We start from the raw sequence: 20,375 nt of genomic DNA on the forward strand, positions 1-20,375 counted from the left end.
GTCAGGACTCACAATGCTGAAGGAAAGCTGCAGCTGGTTGCCAGAGCAGATTTGACAAAATTCTTCATTCAAGCCCTGCCTTCTGTAGTTGACACAGCACTGCAGTCCTTTAGTGCGACTTGGAACCAACATGTGTATAGAAGCTGGTCTATTAGAAAAGTTCCAGCTCCCTTCTCAGCTAAACCATGGATGGTTTATTAGTGTAAATTCAGGACCAAAATTTCAAGTCTGGTGCTGTTCTCTGATTAACACGTGTATTCTCTACCTTTGTACCTCTGTTCTAAAATAAATAATCTGAGTTTCCTTCCAAACCTCCAGCAGCCCCTCTGAGCTTCACCTAAGTGTTCTCTTCCAATCTGTACTGGCTTGGCTAACTAAGAGAAAATGCCCATTTTCAAATCTCTTGGCTCTTTTCAACCAGAAATCTTCACAAAACTTGTAGGGATTGATTTTTGAGACCTTTACTCCATTTTTTATGTACTGCTTCTGGCAAATTTTAAAATTGCAGGGAATGGACACACTGCAGAATGGCTGCTGGAGTGAGCATGGAATCACAGGTATGTCTTGCACATGGGATCTTCACAAGAAGATACTTTTAGATTATGTTTTCCACATGTCTATAAACTGATAACTGTTCTCAGTATTAAAAAAATACACAACAAGCTCACAGTGCATACTGATTAGGTTTGCAATTCCTCTCATTTCAAGAATAAAACAGTATTCAACTCTTACCTAACCTCTCCTCAGGTGGTATAAAGAGAAGTATAAACTGTAGTTCTGGTAGTAAGATGAACGCTCTCCTGAACAAATAACAACCATATTCAGTCTTTCATCATTACACTCATCAATGACAGACAGCAGTTAGCTTTTTAATATATACTTTTTTTTTTTCCCTCCAGTGCCTATAACCTTCCTTCCTAAGTCCACATAGCTCAATAATTAAGACATTTCTGACAAACTGCATCATTTGAAATTCATCTGGGTAATTTTGACTGGTTTGTCCTACCTTATTTCTTTCAAATTCCCCAATCTTTACATTTCAAGCATCCTTTTTTTTTTAATAGTATTTTCCCAGTGGTGAGATAGTTAACATACCACGCCTTTCTTGGCAGATCTCTGATGCAGCATCTGGATGAGATGGCTTGACTTGACAGCAGGAGTGGGCACATGCTTCACTACCCAAGGCTACACAGGAACTCACCTAAAAATTTCTTGGGAACATCCAGCTGCATATTCTTCCTTTGCCACAATGAGATGCATGAAGAGAGTATTCAAAGGCTACAAAATGAGAAGTGAAAGTCTACACACCATGCAGCTCATGTTTATTCTATGAGCCCAAGTATTAGTACACATATACATTTCCAACATACATGATCTGCACTCAAGGAGCAGCAAAATATACATAAGTGACTTCAAAGCATGTGTGGGTAAAGTTGTGTGATTAAAGTGCTTTATATCATTTTACATTTTCTGCTTCTGCAACAGCAGAAACTGTTTCTAAAATAAACTTTCTACTCAGTTTACTATTGTTTGACTGCAATATACACTGTACATTTCATACTGAACAGTATTAACTCTCAACTAACAATATTCAACTATATTAAACATTCAACATGTGTCTGACAAAGACTTTCTTTTTAGGTGTCTTGGTTTGGGAAGACAGGTATCTGTCAGGTAATAAAAAAAAACACAACTGCAGTTTCCTTTGGGATGGAGAGTGTAAACCCCCCCCCACCCCTCCACCCCCCTTTTTTTCTTTTTCAATTATAAATTACAATCAGAGGCTCTTAGGCAAAGATTTGGGAAATAGGAATAGCAGTTCTTTACTAGTATGTATTACAAAGCAAACAAACACAAAAAAACCCCACCAAACAGCTACAGCATTAATAACAAACGAAAACAGTACCAAGAACCTTGAGGGCTTTGTTTCACAAAACCCAGGGCAGTTTGGGTTCGGTGTCCTTGCAGGATCCTCAGAGCACCAAGCTGAAACAGTGGAAAAGTCCCGGGGCTGGTAGCTGGGATGGCAGGGTGTCTCGGCAGGCAGGGGCAGGATGTCTCGGCAGCGCAGGGGGTGCAGGGTCACTCTGTAGCAAGAGGAGCAGAGCCGAAGAAGCCGAAGGTGAGGCAGAAAGCCGCCCAGCTCCCGCGGGTGGCAGAGAAAACTCAGGATTCAGGCCGAACTGGTGATAGTAGATTTCCCAGGACTGGATCTCTTTGGCCACAGTGAAACTCTTCCAGCCAGCAACAGCCGTTCTGTCTCTTCCCCAACGCCGGAAAAAGAAGAGCGCGCAGCTGCCTCAAGCTCTGTCTTTTACCTGCGTTATCTCCCCCTTCCACCTTTGTCCACCTCTTTGTTTCAGTTAAGTACTCTCAAGTATCCAACACTTGGCCTCCTTGGTAACTTATGGGGAAAAAATTCTTTAGAGAAAGAAGGAACAAACCTAACCCCCAACGTTAGGTTAAAAAAAAAAAAAACAAACCAAACCAAAAGCTCACATGCTTCTCATAATCCTAAAGTGGTTTTTTTTAAAGGCAGTAAGAAAAATTACAAATTTTAATATGACACCATTAGACACACAAATACCAGGCAGAAACAGGGCAGACTAACAGACACCTTTTTCTTGTGCACCTCCAGTGACCATGGGAAACCCCTGCGCTGGAGTGGCAAGGGCTATTAAATCAGCTATTCTCTGGCATATTAATTACAAGTGCTGGGTCAGTGAAAGTCTGCCTGAAGATAAAAAGACTTTAAACGGAAAACCTGAGATCTTCTGAATAGTATATACTCAATTAAAACGCCATAGCCAGAGGCATCAATAAACCTCAGCAATTTAGGAGCAAGAATGATTTCAGTAGAGGCTGCAGTACATGAACCAGCATCAGGACAACAAGCTATTGCAGCAAACATCCAAAGACATCCCTAAAAATCAGGCTGTTCATTTGTTTTCTAGAAGCAAAGGGAAGAAATAAAAAAAAAATATACTACTGTTGAGGTCCAAGAGGACAGCAAGTAAACCAGACTTGGACTGTAACTTTTTCCAGATAGTGCTGGTAACCAGACAATCCAGTAAAGTATCTTCACTTATTCCTTTCTGCACAAGTCAACTCCCACTTCAGACCCTGTGCTCTAGGAAAAAGACAGGCCAACTACACTTCACAGAAATCCTCTGTTCAGGTGATCTCAGTTTTGAAAAGTACACCTGCATGGATTTAATCTGCAGTTTACCAATGATATCTCATCAAGTTATACCCCAGAAAACATTCAGAGCTTCTGCCAATGCAGAAGCATAAAACACTGAATCTTCTACACCTACTTTAGCAAATAAACTCCATTGTAGAAAAGTAAGAGCTCTGCTGCCTGTCTGTTTCAAGGTATTTTTCATTACTGGTTCTGAGTAGTGATTTATTTTTCTTGTCTTTTCTCTGTAGGCCCCTGCACCAGATCCTGCAGAGCCACCAGACAGCCCAAGGGAGGCACAGTACAGCAGAACCTCCAGAGCAGCTGCACCTTGAATGAAGTGACTATGCCTGCCCACAAAGTGCCGCTCAAGGGGCAAACAAAATCCATTAGAAGGAAATCACAGGTCCTTCTTGTACACTCCCTTTGGCTGTAATGATGGTTTCTTTTAAGAGCACACGTTTTCAAACACTGTTTTTGTCAGTTTACCTCCAAGCCATTGCTTAATATCGCAAAGACCCTGGAGAACTGATGAACAAAATGCCCAGACATAACTGCAGCAATGCCAACACCTTATAACGGCGCATGCTGTCCACCTTGTGAGTGCTTGTGGTTTAACATTTTCTGTATTGTCTCAACAATCAAACTATCTAGTTCCCAGCTGGACTTGGTGATGGGGGAGCATTTGAGTGCTAAACTTGCAAGGTCCTGTTTCTAGTCCGCAGATCCTACCAGAAATTCACAAGCTCACCCAAGGAGCCCACATGAAAGTCACCACAAGGCAAAGCAAAGAGCAGCAATCTCCCCACCAGCACCAAACAAGCTCACTGCAGAACTGAGATACCCATGTCAGCACAAGGGTTTCACAAGGAATCTATCACCCTCTGCATCCTGAATACCTCAACTCTACCAGAAGTAAATTGTAGATGCCCACATGTATTTTCCATACCTGAGCCTTAAATGAAAACTCAAAACCACACAATTTACTTACAGTGCACTTATTGTTAGTGTAGTTTTCATGCAGGAACGGTTCCCATTCAGCCTGATCAGTGATATTCCAATTGGGATAGTCCAGAAAGGCAGCATGGGCTATTACCTCATTCTTCTCATTGCAGAGTGTCAAAGCAAGATTTGATAATTCTCTACAAAAACAATTTAATTTTGCAAAAGTTGAAGAAACTCCGCATAGAAAAGTGACTGACTGTGAATTCAGCCTGCTGGAACAGCAAAATTAGCCATGTTCAAGAGAGGATCAGGCCTCAATAAAACTTCATCGTCCACATGCTAACTTGGTATTGTTGTTACAGTTCCACATATTTGTGTTCTAACATTATAAAAATTCAGGTGGATTTTCAAATCCTCAATCATATTAGTAAACTTGAGATGCAAGACTTAAACATTCTCTTCTGTTTGTATGTTTCTCCATACATCTCTTTTTTTCCCAAACAGCTGTTATCCAAGATTTTTGCTGTGAAGGGGAAAAACATTAAGAGACCCACCAATATCTGTCTCTCACACAGCCTGTCTGCTGATAGTTTTATCAGGTGCTATTCAACAGCATTTCTTCTGAGCTTTTACAAAAGGAAGGTAGTATAGAATTAAACCTTGTCCACCATAGCAGGGACCCAGGTTTGCACAGTCATTCGTGTAATAGACATGAAAGTGGATTTTCTTTCCTTTTTTAGAAATAGCACAAAAAGTCATCATGTCACACCATGTCAAAGCTCAGAATGCTTTCTGCCATTTTCAGTGTAATTGCCTGATAACCTAAAACACCATTACTTACAGGAGGTAAGTGACAGCAATCCTTCCAAAGAGGTCTTCTGTGACAGGGCTGAAGAGGCTGATAATGCCTGGGACATCATGTGACTCTGTTTTTCTGGCAGTGACCACCTCTGTATTTCCCTTCCAAGAGGTTACTGTGGCCATCCCACATACTTCACTGAGAGTCAAGGAAAACACTGCGGCTCCAGCCATCCCACTGCCATCCCCTACCCAACACAGTCACTTCAGGGGAGTTTTCATAACAACTCTAAATTGGGGCAGTTCCTATGGATTTTGGTGCCTGGTTCCTGCATACCTCCACACATACGCACACTGCCCGTACAGTGCACACTTGAAATACAGCAGGCAATCACTCCGATTGTCTAAATCCTACAGAGGAAATGAACACTTTTAATAGGCTACAGCTGCTTTCCTATTTATTCAATTGCGTGCTAACCAGCTCATCACCAAGATCTTCAAACTCAAAGGCCTTCAGTGGGAGGCTCAGCTGTGGGCAGTCAGGGGACGCAGACTGGAGGCTCAGCTGCAAACAACCAGGGCAACAACGTCCTGATTAAACAGCAGCTTCAGGTGAGTTAACCGTATTTTGTCCACAATTGCTCCTCAAACTCTTTTTAAGGTCAACAACAGGGTTTAAATTTCAGAAGGAATTCAAAGTTCCATGGCTATTCAAAGTTCTACTGCTTTCCTACACAGAAAAAGAATGTGGGGGGTTTTTGTGGTTCTGCATTGACAAAACGTGCCAGGCACAACCGATTTGTTGATCCACCCAGCAACTTTAGAACACACGGGGCAGCAAATCTTCAAACCACCTGTGACCATGCCTTCGGCTCTAACACCTTTCAGCTGTGTGTCTGCTCAGTACTGTAGACTGCTGTGACTCAGCCAACAGACAGGCACGTAAAATAAAGCGACCAAACAATGGCTTCCCGCGATTTCTTAAATATATGTGCAAGATATAGCAGTACTAACTAAAAAAAAAAATCAACTCGAAACCAGCCCACCTAGACCAGCAGAGCAATTTTACCACTCTGACAAACACAACAGCCGCTCCTATCAGTAACTCCAAACCCAAATGCAATGCTCAGTTATTAGGCATCGCATTTCTTAACTAAAACGGAAACCCAAAAGAAATACAGATTTTCGCACCTTTTAAATACAGAAAAAGTCACATGCACTCTTACATCTTTCACAAATAAGACATTCTAGCGCCAGCGTGGGTCCTGAGATTAACCTGAAGCAACACATCCTCTGCAAACACGCGTCAATTTCAAAAATGAAAACTAACGCGAACTTTAAAGGGCCATTCACCCGCTGAGATTTAGCACTAAGATGACTTCAGCTAAGGAAAACCGTTTGCCATATTTTCATAGTCAACTGTTTAACTTAAAGAAGAAAAGAAAAACAACAACAACAAAAAAACCCACCCCCATCTCCACCAGATCCCCTAAACACTCTCGCAGGCCGCAGGGAGCAAAAGCAGCATTTACACAGTAAAAATGTGCCACTTTCGTGAGGAAATGCACTGCTCCTGCAGCAACTCCTGCATTCGTTGCATGGAGCAGCATCCTAGAGACACCCAGCAGAACAAGCAGAGGAAGGCGTTCCCCTCTTGGGGGAAACTTGGAGCAGTTCCCTCCTGCTTCCTCACACAAACGCTCTCTTGAAGCACAAGTAAGATTCCACGCGGTTTTTTTGGTGCTTGTAGCCCAAAACTCATTGAAAGCGTACATACCTCAAGAGGGCTACCAGGAGCTGCAGAAGGCTGCTGCGGTCGGCTCTTGAGGGACACCCCCAGTGGCGCGGGGCGGGGCCGGACCGGGCCGGGGGCGGTGGCTGGACACCCGCGCTGTGCACGGACTACCCTCAGGGCCCCCGGACGCGAGCGACCCTCTCAGGCACGCGGACCACGCCCACGCAAGTGGACAGACCTCCGCTGCCCCGCAGCCAAGCCGCCAGGGGGTGCCTCGCGCGCACAACGCCGCGCACTCACCTGCCCTGTCCCTGGTGCGGAGCGGAGCGGCCACAGAACCGTCCCAAGGACAGGACAGACGGGACAGATGGAACAGATGAACCCAAGGACGAGACAGACCGAACAGACGGTCTCACGGACGGAACGGACACTCCCAACGCCCGCCCACCACCGCCCGGGGACGCGTCGCGGTTACCGCGGCAACGACGCTGGGGCGGTGCTGCGTGAGGTCAGGGGTGCCGGGGCGGGGCCCGGAGGCACAGCGGCGGCAATATGGCGTCTACGGCGGCCGGGAAGCAGCGCATCCCTAAAGTAGCTAAGGTAGGTGGCGGGGACCCCTCGGGAATCCCCAGGAACCCCCCCCGGGACCCCTTGATCCCCACTCGCCGCGGGCCGGCGCGTCTTGGCGGGCTCCGGCCCCGCCCATGGTAGGCACCGCGCGTAGCGAGGCGCCGGAGGAAATTGACCGTCTCGGTGCTGCGTTAGGAAATGTGAGCCGAGCCCCCCTTGTGCTTGCCTTGCAGGTGAAAAACAAGGCGCCCGCCGAAGTTCAGATCACAGCGGAGCAGCTTCTGAGAGAGGCAAAGGAGAGGGAGCTAGAGCTTCTCCCACCGCCTCCGCAACAGAAGATCACAGATGTTGAAGAGCTAAACGACTATAAACTCCGGAAGAGAAAGGTATAGTTAAAAAAAAAAAAAACAAACAAACACCAACAAAAAAAAAAAAAACCCACAAAAAAACCCAAAAAACCAAAAAAAAAAAACCCAAACAAAAAAAAACCAACCCAAAAAACCAAACCAAAACAACAAAAAAAAAAGCAAAAAAAAAAAACAAACCCAAAACCTAAAAACCCACACCAATCAGGTTTAATCTCGACACTCACATAAAGCACTAAAATTCCACTGTTTTTAATTTAAACAAGATATAGTCCATGTTCCTTGTGGACTTTCCAGGTGGACATCAAATTTTTCAAACTCCTTTTTTATGCTCCCCTTTAGCCGAACCTGTAATTTACAGATGTATTGCTTGACAAAATCTGGTAGTATGCAACATCTCTCCCATTCCCGTTCTTAGAACACTGAAATGGTAATTACTTACACAGTTAATAGGTGTTTTCTTCATTACTACTAGTATCTGGCCACCACTAGAAAAGAACATGAACAAAAAAAAAAATAAAAATTACAATACTGCTGAGTTATAAATATTTTAAAATAATTCTTTTCCTTGTGCAGATTTACCCATGGGTTTTTGCTTAGCTTTTTGCCTTGAAAATGCCTAAGCAAAGCAAGCATATTCCTGAGGGTAATAACAATACCCTATAAGCTATTTTTTATGTGAATGGTCTGCAGAAGGATTTCTGACTTACAGATGTAATTTTCTTCTTAGACTTTTGAAGATAACATAAGAAAGAACAGGACTGTTATCAGTAACTGGATAAAGTACGCACAATGGGAGGAAAGCCTGAAGGAAATCCAGAGGTAACGATGATGCGGCTGCAGGCATCTCTTATGAGCCTTCTTAGACGCACATCAAAGTCTGGGAGGAACATTTTATCTTCCCTGTACTCATGTTTTCCAGAGCCCGTTCCATTTACGAGCGTGCCCTGGATGTGGACTACAGGAACATCACCCTCTGGCTGAAATATGCCGAGATGGAGATGAAGAACCGCCAGGTCAACCACGCCCGAAACATCTGGGACCGGGCTATCACCACCCTGCCCAGGGTGAACCAGTTCTGGTATGGTGGCAGAGCAAGGAGCACCCCTGCTAGCCCCAAAGGCCGCATAGCATTTGGCTGTTCTGGGATTATGCAGATTATTCTGTTTCTCCAAGTCTTCAGGCTAGTTTGAAAAAAAAAGGAGGAAGGCTGAAGTTTTGGAAAGGTTTTATACTTTTTAAGTGGCAAGAGCCTTGGGAGAGAAGGATGTTTGTGTATCTGGATCCTGCCAGTCACTCTTGTGCCTACTGGCATTTCTAGGGTGGGAGGAAATAGGTGAGGGAAGCTCAGAGGTGCTCTTAGGAAGCACTCCAGAAATCCCTGAGCAGACTTGTTCACCATGTGGTTGCAGAAACTCAATCTCTTTTCCCCAGGTACAAGTACACATACATGGAAGAGATGCTGGGGAATGTTGCTGGGTCACGCCAGGTGTTTGAACGGTGGATGGAGTGGCAGCCAGAGGAGCAAGCCTGGCATTCCTACATCAACTTTGAGCTGAGATACAAGGAGGTGGACAGAGCACGAAGCATTTACGAGAGATATATCCTTTTCAGAGCCTTGTGACTCCTGCCTGGGTTAAGGTCTCTGTTCTTTATTTCCTTCCCAGGTATTCCATGTCCAGCAATGTCCCTGTGCTCCTTTCTGCTGTGGTGTGCTGAGCCACCACCCTGGGAACCAGCAGGAGATGTTAAAAGCATGTTTAGGGAAAGCCTCAGTTTCAGTACAGTGGCTGCAGGTCCTGCCACAACAGTGTCTAACTGCACTCATGCACTCAGCTCTATTCTAGCCGTCATTTGTTTCAGGTTTCTCCTCAGATTTTCCCTGACCCTTATCCCTTTTTAAGTTCTCAGTAAGGCACAAAGCCTTTACATGCTTAGACCTGTCAGTGTCTTCTTCCCAGCTGCATTTATTGTTCCCCGCATGCATCATCCTGGGAGTTTGATGTAGTCCATTAGCTGGTAGTCCCTGGGAGGAGCACAGCTGGAGATACGCCACTCAGCCAGCGCTGTTTCTTTAACAAGAGCTGAACTTGTCCTTGTTCACCCCGATGTGAAGAACTGGATCAAGTATGCGCGCTTCGAGGAGAAGCACAGCTACTTCGCCCATGCCAGGAAGGTCTACGAGAGGGCGGTGGAGTTCTTCGGGGAGGAGCACATGGATGAACACTTGTATGTGGCTTTTGCCAAGTTTGAGGAGAACCAGAAAGAAGTAAGATCATCTTGATATCACATCTGAGTCATGCCAGTGTTTCTCCTTGAATATAAAAACTTAAGGCATTTAACGTTCACTGCAATACTTGTAGTTCCCAGCACCTTGTGATTGTAGTCTGAGTTAGGGAATCAGTTTTTTGCTCACTTCTCATTGCCTTTTGGTGACATCAATAAAATGTGCTCTAAGGAAGATCTGCCCAGCCCAAGACCAGCAGCATTGGTTCAAACCTGTATTCTCAGACTTGAGAGGTTCTGAGAGGTTATAGGCCTGCATGATAGAAAACTGGATTGGTCCAGATGTTTTTCACGGTCTCTAAGGTTCCCAGGCTGTTAAGAAATTGAAGACGTTCTGTGAACCCCAAACCACAACCTCTTAAATTGGTTTAAATATTCTAAACTTGTAAATGAATAAGGGATGATGGGGGCTGGCATTTTCAGGTTTATTTTTTTCCTCTCAAAATTTACTCTTAAGGAATAATGTGTTAGTCCTGTTCTAAAATAATCAGTTACATTGGGGTGTTCCACAATTCTGTATTCTATTAAATATTGCCAAAAGCTCATTGAAAAACTGCAGGGGAGGACAGAAACTGCTTTGTAAATATTTTTTAAATTATATTTAATATTTTCAGTTTGAAAGAGTGAGGGTTATCTACAAGTATGCCTTGGATAGAATTCCAAAGCAGGATGCCCAGAATCTCTTCAAGAATTACACCATCTTTGAGAAGAAGTTTGGAGACAGGAGGGGAATCGAGGACATCATTGTCAGTAAGAGGAGATTCCAGTATGAGGAGGAGGTGAAGGTACGTGGAACAGGTACCCTTCAGGCTCACTGTACAGCCAGGTGGTACTTAAGTGACACGAGCATTTTGTGATAATCAAAGCTGATGAGTTTCACATTACGCTTGAAAGTCAGTCCTAAAAAACACCAAGGGAATGTTCATTTTAGAGCTAGGATTCCTTCCCTGGGGAAGTGAATAATATCTGCATTCACTGCGTTTTTTGTTTCTGTTTTCTAATCTAGATTGTGCAGGCCAGGGTTTTGGATTGAACTCAAGGCTTGGTACCCTTAGGAATAATGCAGTTTAGCTTGTAGTTACTACTTAAGTTAGAGAATAGCCATTACAAGACACCTCACCTATGCATAAATACCTTTTTGTGAGAAAACAGCTGTGCCACACCTGTCTGCTGTTCAGTCCACACTGCACATTGCATCATTTCTTGTCCCTTCTCATACTTCACTTGGATTGCCTTCATTGAGATGATGCTGAGGGCAAAATAAAAACAAAATTTAAAACAAAGTCACTTATAACCCAAAAGCTCTACCATAAGCATCCCCAAGACTGACAGTTTTTTGTTAATATTCCAGTCATCTATTTTAAAGGGGGAATTCTGACTAAGTAAAGGATGAGGCTCTGTTGGTTTTAGTGGCTGAATTTTGTTTGCTGTTGCCCCGCACCCGTCTCTTGAAGGCGAACCCCCACAACTATGACGCATGGTTCGACTACCTGCGGCTGGTGGAGAGCGACACGGATGCCGAGACTGTTCGGGAGGTGTATGAGAGAGCCATTGCCAATGTGCCCCCCATCCAGGAGAAACGCCACTGGAAGAGGTACATCTACCTCTGGATTAACTATGCACTCTATGAGGAGCTGGAGGCAAAGGCAAGTAGTGACAATTTGGGGGTTTCTTTTCCCATATGATAAATAGCTGCGGATATTTTAGTAGGAAAACCAAGAACTAAGTATACTCTTATGTTACTAGTTTTCTGTAACATGCTACAGGATTAACTATTTAATTATAGAGAATTTTTCCTCTTCCGGTTTTCCCTCTTGTGCGTAATGGGGGGAAAGAACCAAACTTGTTTTACCCCAATTCATTTAGAAACACACTGATAATAAAAGCAGGAGTGGGTATTTCTGGTGGCCCTGGCTGAACTGCCCATGGCAGACTGTTACCTGTACTTGTGAAATAGTTTTATAGTTAATTGAAACTGTTTGTGAAGCAGCCATGCTGTTGCTGCTTATAGTGGTCTTTGAGGGTATGCAAGTATTTATTCTGTTTCCAGTCATGGAACATTAGAGCTGCTCTTGAGTACAGAACACACGTTCAGTGTCTGTTAAAGGAAAAGACATATTTTTCCTCTCACAACCAGGATACTCCTTGTTTTATTGTTGGCTTCCTAGCACTGAACCTTGCTTTGAAAAGGTGAGTCTTGCTGATTCAGAAGCTACCACCTTTGAATTGTGCACACTAAGTAGATAAGCGTTCTTGATTCTAACCAGCTTGACTTAGATACCATTCTGCAATTTTGCAGTCATTGTAGGGTTCAAATTTAGCATAATCTCAGCAGTAAACAAAGTGTTTAATGCTGCCTGTTCTTACAGGATGCAGAGCGAACCAGACAGGTGTACCAGGCATGCCTTGAGCTCCTGCCCCACAAGAAGGTATGGCTCCTTCAACAGTTTGGCTTGAGTTTTGGGTTAAAATGCCCTAGATAAGATCCTTTAGTTCTCTCCCCCCACAACATTCAGGGGTGTAAGCAGCTCCAAGCTGCTGCTAGTGGGTTCTTGAAGGCTTTGCTTAAAACTTCAAGTATCCCTTCTAGTTTCTCAAAATGTCCACCTTCCAAAATGGATGGGGAGGTTTTCAAGCTAAAGTGCAAGGTGCCTGTAATTTGCATCACAGAGGGAAACTGCAGGCCCTGGTGTCAGGGTTCCCTCATACACATGAGACACAAGGGTGTTTCCAGTATTTTCAAATTACTAAGTAGTTGCTAAGTAAACTGTAAGAAGATGAAATTGCACGTAGTCAGAATATAGGGAAGACCACTTAGTTTTTGCTTGCTTGCATTCCTCCGCAGGCAGGATTGTTCCCCAGTCTCCTGCAGTCTCTGTACAGCACTTGAGGCTCTGCTTAACCAGGTTAACACCTTTTGTAGCATCCAGTGGCCCCATGGTCACCCCTGAGGCAGCTGCATTTGACAAAACAGCTGTCAGGTCTGTCATCTCCTTTCCAATCAGTCTTCAAGGTTGATTGATTGGGGTTTTGTGGGTTTGGGTTTTTTTTGCTTGTGAACTTTAAAAATCAGTGTGTCCAAACCCTTAAAACTACATTGCCTTGGAATGTCAGAAAATCCTTGTTCATGTTTTTTTCCCAGTTTGTCATTTATTGTGTCGTCTGACTGTCAGATTAATCTCTAGTTATTAAGAGCTGATTAGTTATTAATTGATACAGCAATAGCTGATGTTTTGCCAGTTGATGATTGGTTAAAAAACTATTTTTTCCGCTTTAAAAGACTTCTGTCCTGGCCATTTTTCCTTTCACCCCAATATATCATCCTGTTGTAGAGGTTGTTTTAGATTATGGACTCTAAACCTTTCAGCAGGAAACCACTGAGATCAAATGAGATTACCTGCAGTAGCAGTCATATCTTGTATAGACAGAAAGCTTATTTTTTAAGCAACGTGTACCGTATTATCTACTGACTTTCCAGCCTAAATAGCACTTCATTCTTTTTCTTCCAGTTTACGTTTGCCAAAATGTGGCTGCTGTATGCGCAGTTTGAAATTCGCCAGAAAAACCTCCCCCTTGCCAGGAGGGCTTTGGTAAGCTTTTAGCAGAGCCATAATTGACTTCACTAACTAACACAGGAATGGCATTAAAAGATCTTAAATTGTCCTTTTTAAATTGCTGATTTAATCTAGTTAAAATAAAGGCATCCGAGAAGTCTGCAGGGGCCAGCATTTACTGTCATGTATGATTTAAAAAGAAATGTAGCTTGTTCTGATGAATTAGCCCCCGGGCAGAAATGACAAAGCACTCCTCAGAATGCAGAGCACCCACGTCAGCTCAGTGCTCTTACAAGTTCTTAGCTGCTGCTGCTGGCTTACAGTGATACTTGTTCTAACAATAGCGTTTTAAAATCATTGTAGATTTATAGGAGGTTTGGCTCTAGGAAAATTAGGACCTGCCAAACTGTATGCCAGTCCCAACTGCTGATGGGGACTTCAGGCAGGCTCAGGAGCTGCTGAGCAGGTTCACTCTGTGAATGTCAGCATGTCAAGGGACAGCAGGGTGTGATGGGGCAGCAAGAAATGACATCTTTTGAAATGAAAAACTTTCTTTCAGTTCAGATATTCTTAGTAAGCTCAGGGATAGATAGCATCAGGTATTTTGAGAGAAAGCCAATGTTGGTAGCAATTGAGGTGGTTTGACTTTAAAGAGCAAACTGATGGGGTTTCCACCCAAACATTAATGGAGGGCACATGGAGAAGACCTGAGCATATTCTGAAATACCAGTGGCATCTGTAGAGCTGGAGGTCTATAATGGTGACCAAACTGATAATCGCAGGTGGTAGCTTCTTCCATTTTTAATAAATTGCAAGCTACTAAACGTGTAGGAACATTGTGCAGGAGAACTGTGGTAAGGGAATTCTGTCTCAAATTACCTCAGATTGGCTTGAGGGAGCAGAAGCCACATGGCTTAGTAAACAGTACTTGTCTATAGAAGTGACTCCAAGGCCCAGCTCACTGCAGCCTGTCTCAGGTATGCCCATTCATACTTAACTCTTGTTTTAAGATATTCCCAAACTAAGAATCCAGAATTGCCTCTCACAGCTTGGCTCAGGACAGTTTTCTTCAGAGACTGAGGAATATCAGAAAGAAAATACTTCCTAAAGACATTATTCTCCACCTGTTCATTGCTGCCAGCCAGCAGGCAGGAGTGGGCAGCCATTCTCTGTGCCAGGAGGACAGTGTGGGGCCACAGTTTGTTTGGTATCATTTGTTTTATGAGGTGCTTGGGAACTGCTTACCTGGCAGGCTGGTACAGACTGACACTGTGCTTCCTTGAGGTGCTCAGCTGATGAACCAGGGTAGGTGCTATTCATACTCCGTGGGGATCCCACATTATGTGAAAGAATGACAAGTGACTGATGTTTTCTACTTCTCAGGCTCTTGGTGTTTATGGATGCACATTTGTTCTGCAAACACTGGTTGAATTTAGTACTGGCCCTGAACAAGCTGAATAAACTGCAAAAAAATGAGTTGCAGTTCAAACACTTAGAAAATCGAGTAGGGGTTTTATTTTCCTGCAAGATCACTACAGGTTTGTTTGTTTTTGCATAACAGGGGACATCCATAGGTAAATGTCCAAAGAACAAACTATTTAAAGGTTACATTGAACTGGAGTTACAGCTGCGTGAATTTGACCGTTGCCGAAAGCTGTATGAAAAATTCCTGGAGTTTGCGCCGGAAAACTGCACATCCTGGATTAAGTTTGCTGAGCTGGAGACCATCCTTGGGGACATTGACCGTGCCCGGGCCATCTACGAGTTGGCTATCAGCCAGCCCCGGCTGGACATGCCAGAGGTGAGCGGGGAGGGGACTGATTTTAAGGTATTTATTGCACAGTGTGGCTGATGAACATGTAAATAATCCACCAGATAAAACATGAGGTGAAAGCTGAATGGTTGATGGGCACCAGTTTTGGTGCTGCTCAGCCTTAATCCCAGCCTACACCACCAGTTAAGATCCTGATCTCCTTCCTCAGGGAAATTTCACCTTTATCCATTCTCTTCTCCTCCCAGTGTGCTCAGAATGAACATGATGAGAGGCTTCTCTGTTGCAGGTGCTTTGGAAATCCTATATTGACTTTGAGATTGAGCAAGAGGAGTATGAGAAAACCAGGAGCCTTTACCGGCGGTTGCTGCAGCGCACACAGCATGTCAAGGTGTGTGTGGGCACCCAGGACACAGAGCTGGCCCTGAACCTGGCCCACAGGCAGGGAAAGCCTAGGCTGCCTTGGCTCAGATCAGCCCAAGTTCAGGCCTATACCTGTCCTCTGAAAGGGGGAGGGAAGTTCCTGAATTCCTTACAACAATAGGCATATCTCAGGTGAAAGAAACTTTTCCAAGCAGCCCTCTTTGCTGAGCAGCTTTGTGATCTTGGTTGCTGAAACATTGCAAGGAAAACTGTGATTTTCCAGTTTTGCTTGGTGCTGTCATTGATGAAATTCACACAGATTTCTCGAGACTTGGAACAGCCACAAGAAACTGATCCATGTGCCTTACATGGATGTTGTGTCCTGCTGAAATGTGGTGAATCTCACTTGTGTAAAACAAACGGATTTTCTGGGCACCTGCTGGCATTGACCTTAGCTTTTTTTTTTGCTGCTTTGTTGTTTTTAACCTCTGCCCTGGCTGTGGTGGCACAGAGCGAGGGCTGGAGCTGGGGTTTGTGTGCTGTGCCCACAGGTGTGGATCAGCCTGGCGCAGTTTGAGCTGTCAGTGGGGCAGGAGGAGCAGCTGCCACGCTGCCGGCAGGTCTATGAGGAGGCCAACAAGGCTATGCGCAGCTGCGAGGAGAAGGAGGAGAGGGTCATGCTGCTTGAGTCCTGGAGGAGCTTTGAGGATGAGTTCGGCACCAATGCCACTAAAGAGAGGATAGATAAACTGATGCCTGAGAAAATAAAGAAGAGGAGAAAGCTGCAGGCTGAAGATGGGGTAAGGAAAAATGCTGGCAGTAGTGGCTTGAGCCTTCAGTGACTTTGTGCTTTATGGAGTCAGCTACTGGGCAAGGGATAGCAAACATGGGCTTTAATTTTCTATTATTCGTCTAATTTCTCTTTTTTATTAGAAGCATCTCCTAATAGCCAACATTAATATGCAAATTAAACTTGTTTTGTGGTATTTTTCTCTCTAGTCTGATGCTGGATGGGAGGAGTACTATGATTATATTTTCCCAGAAGACACTGCCAATCAGCCCAACCTCAAACTCCTGGCTATGGCAAAGCTCTGGAAGAAGCAGCAGCAGGAGAGCGAAGCTGCAGCCATGGATCCTGATAAGGACATTGATGAAAGCCAGACTTAAAACCTTGCCTTCTCCCACCCCTTTCCTGGGCCATTGTACAGTATTTTCATTGGTGATAAATAAATGTCTTTGGAGAATTTTAGTATTACTGACTTGAGGTGGATTTTGTGTGGAAGACAAGCACCATCTTCAGGTTGACTTCCTTTAACAGTCCTGTGGATGTCCATCAATTAAAGGAGAGGTCCTGGGAGCAATGCAGGGGACTGTAGCTGTCACCAGTGACAGGAGAGCTGGGAGAGCTGTGCAGTGACTTCGCTTTTAGCACAAGGACCTGTCCAAGGCTCCCTCAGCCTATCCCGGCAGTGCTAAAGGACCTTAATGTGCCAGGGCAACAGACTTACCTTCAGTGAGAGAGATCTCCAACCATCATCCCTGATTAATTTTCCACTAATTCTGTTAAATATAACAGTATCATGAGAATAGTTGAAAACAACCCGGTTGACCACAACCTGGTCATCTTCCTATCCAAGGATGCTTTTATCCCAGAAAACTATAAGGGGAGGCAATATTAGAAGTTAAATACACTGAAAGTAGGCCCTAGAGGACAAAGCTGTAGACATCAGTACCACATAGTCTGTGTTTGAACTTCATGCCCTGGCACACACCCGCAGAGCTGTGTCACTGCTCTGGGATGGGCACTACTCTGACCTGTTCAGATCTGGCATGTCTAGCTGTGGCCAGAGAAGCCTTTTCCTGCCCCACCTGAGCCTCTAATAACATGTGCCTCTCCTCCCCTGCCCTCTCATCTCTGGTTGTTTCTGCTGACCCACGACCCATTACATTGTAAATCTTATTTCCATTTTCCCTCTTTCAAACCCTCCTGCTGCTCTGTGCCCCACTGCTTTTCATACTTTCTTCTGATGTTTCCCTTTGTCCTACTCCCTATCTGTGTTTTTTCATTTCCTTTAATTGAATTTGTTACAGTTTTCAGAGGTGGTAAGATTGTTTTCTTGTGTCTATTTTGGTGAGGTTTTTTGGGTGGCTTTTATTTCGTGTGTGTGGGGAGACGTTTGTTTGTCTCTTTGTTTTTGTATTAATTCATTCCCTGAGCATTGCATTTTCCCATGAATTCCTTCCTGATTTGAAGATGGAACCTTGCCTCTCTTTTTTCCAGCTTTGCGTACTGTCTCAGTTGCTGGTATTATTTCTCTTAATAAAGCAAACAGTGAGGTTGTCAGCACAGGCTCAGGTGAGCACCTTGTCTGTGTCTGCACAGAGAGTTTTAGCAGTTCTCCAGAAAGCAGCAGGGCCACAAGGCACAGGGTCTTGCAGGGGAAGAACCATTGTTACTCCAAGTTAAAAAACCAGACTTTTGGATTTTCAAGCCAGGTTGATTATTGTGGGGTGGTTGTTTGTAAGAACAGGGTTTGGATTTTTTTGCCTTTTCAAACCCTGAAACTCCTGTGAGGAGTAATCTGGACTGACACCCTGAATGCAGCAGTTCCAGGAGTTCCCCTTTTGGAGCACTAGTGAGACTTAAAAGTTTAAATGGATTTCTCCTTCCACAGTCCTGTCCCCACCTCATTTCTCTCCCTCTACCCTCCCGTTACAAGCCCGTGTTGAAAAGAGCAAGCAGGAGGTTTTTATACCTGCTAATGCAACTTCTGGGCAGTGAATGGTTCCATGGTCAAAACATTACTTCAGGAGTAATAACAGACACAGATTTCTGTCTTCTTTTCTCTTGGAATGTGTGAGGCACCTGTGAAGCAGAAGGTTTGTGCCAGAGATGTCATGCTTTCTTGGTTTGGAAAGACAGGTATTTGCCAGGGAAAGCCAGAGCTACCCATGGAATGGAGAATGCAAACCCCTCCCTCTAAATTTTGCAATTATGGGCTTTCAGGCAAAGATACGGGTATAGGAATAACAGGTTTTTTACTAGGAATATTAAAAATACAAATGTAGTAGTACAGAGAAAAACAAGCAAGCGAACAAACAAAAAATCTTAGAAAACCCTGACGGAGTCAGAGATACGACCTGACACCCTGTTGGTCAGGGTGTTGGAAGCAGTCCAAATAAATCCTCCTGGAGTAACAGATGTGGTTCTGTTGGAGTAGAGATGACCCTGTAGAAAGGGTTCAGTGGTGATGAGATGGGTCCAGTCTTCTTCTGGAACCCAGTGGAAAACCAGCTGCCTAGTATTCCGTAGTCTCAGTTTTTATCTAGGTAGGAATAGTTAGCTCCTCTCACTGGGTGGAGCATCTTACAATGGGATGATATAATGTTATCAGTCATGTGGTGAGCCTTAATGGCCCACTAACAGAAGATATCCCTCTGGAGGGATTATGGGTCATGGAAGAGATAATGGAACATTGTTTCACCTGATTTTAACAGCTGGCTTATTAACCGAAGACACCCGTCCTCTCCCTGCCCAGAGTTATGAGGAATGGGTTATACAAGAAATAAAGAAAACAGGTGGAAATAGAACACACATTTTTGGTTACATATTGCAAACCAAGACACATGCTCTCCAGGAGCACTTGCCCAGACTCATGCCTCTGTTACACCAAGCATGAACCTGAAGTGTTTTTTGAACAATTTCAGCACTGATCTTTTGCATACTTCCAAAATGGGGAAGCCAAGCTCAACAATGGGGCTCAGTCTTCCAGGGATCTACAGCAATAGCTTTCCCTCACTCAGACTTTACGTTGCTAAACTGAAAAAGGAAGGAATTCTTCCCTATGAGGGTGCCCTGGCACTCTGTGAGGGGTGGGGTGCCCAGAGAAGCTGACCCTGGATCCTTGGAACTGCCCAAGGCTAGGTTGAGTGGGGCTTGGAGCAGGTGTCTCAGCCGATGGCAGAGGGTGGCACTGGATGAGTTTTAAGGTCCCTTCCCACCCAAACCATTCTGGCGTTCTCTCGGTGCTTTGTGCTTTGTGCCCTGCTGTCTGACTCCCAGTAGCCTCTGTCCTCTCCAAACTCGTGCTCTGGAATGGGTGCTGTGACATTCCTGCCCATTTGATTTATGTCCGTTCACCTCACTCCCGCAGAGCTGCGGGTTCTCATGTTCAAGTTATGAAACCCCAGTGCCCTCCAGGCTTGTGCCAGGCCTGCCTGGTTTTATCACAAGGCTGGGTGGAAGAGAAGCACTCCTGCTGGAAAGGCTTCTGTCAACAGAGAGGAGAAGGGGGATGCCCTATTTTATAGCCCTCTGGAGAAAAAGCACCTCAAGGTTTAACCCCAGGGCAGCCTGATACATGAGGGGCTTTGGGAGTATGGCAAGTCTAGTGGTAGTGGAGAGGTGATCAGCTCAACTGCTACCTGGCAGAGCAGGGTACACAGGGTGGGCAATGGAAAAGGCATTGGGATTTCGGATGCGTTTATTTGGGGACAGCTATTTCAAACCAGATTTGTTCATGGAATTGCTTGTTTAAGAGAGGGCTGACTCCATCATTAAGTAAGGAGAAAACATCTTTATGCTCTGGAGCTTGTATGGCACAACTTAAACTGTCTGTCTCCTACCAATTCAGCAACAGCTGCTGCTGTATTGGGGTCTGGAAATCAGTGAGTTCACAGAGTGCAGGCTGCCCTTGGATTTTTAGGGAGCACATCTTTATTTCTTGACTCTGTTCTGCATGGTGTCTTTTGTGAAGCTGCCTTTTCACCTGTTTTTGTAAAAAAAAAAATCCTTCTTCATGAAGGA

General features: G+C 44.5%; 2 protein-coding genes across 2 annotated transcripts in view; one reads left to right on the plus strand and one right to left on the minus strand.

Annotated features, from left to right (window-relative positions):
* Positions 1–5,137, minus strand: part of CFAP61 (cilia and flagella associated protein 61) — a 97,776-nt gene extending 92,639 nt beyond the window's left edge. The window contains 4 exon segments of the mRNA XM_066178011.1: positions 733–800; positions 1,202–1,278; positions 4,173–4,323; positions 4,968–5,137. Coding sequence (XP_066034108.1) covers positions 733–800; positions 1,202–1,278; positions 4,173–4,323; positions 4,968–5,110 — 439 coding nt within the window. The 5' untranslated portion in view covers positions 5,111–5,137.
* Positions 5,138–7,184: 2,047 nt separating this feature from the next.
* CRNKL1 (crooked neck pre-mRNA splicing factor 1) lies at positions 7,185–16,820 on the plus strand. The gene is made up of 14 exons (XM_066178012.1): positions 7,185–7,259; positions 7,463–7,615; positions 8,325–8,416; positions 8,517–8,675; positions 9,029–9,195; positions 9,685–9,863; positions 10,495–10,665; positions 11,335–11,526; positions 12,250–12,309; positions 13,390–13,470; positions 14,996–15,235; positions 15,495–15,596; positions 16,120–16,368; positions 16,568–16,820. The coding sequence occupies exons 1-14, from the start codon at positions 7,212–7,214 to the stop codon at positions 16,733–16,735; spliced, it is 2,061 nt and encodes a 686-aa protein (XP_066034109.1). The 5' UTR covers positions 7,185–7,211; the 3' UTR covers positions 16,736–16,820.
* The last annotated feature ends 3,555 nt before the right edge of the window (positions 16,821–20,375 follow it).

This window comes from Chamaea fasciata, unplaced genomic scaffold, assembly GCF_029207755.1.
Source record: "Chamaea fasciata isolate MVZ Bird 193981 ecotype frontalis unplaced genomic scaffold, bChaFas1.0.hap1 SCAF_3, whole genome shotgun sequence".
Lineage (NCBI taxonomy): Eukaryota > Metazoa > Chordata > Aves > Passeriformes > Sylviidae > Chamaea > Chamaea fasciata.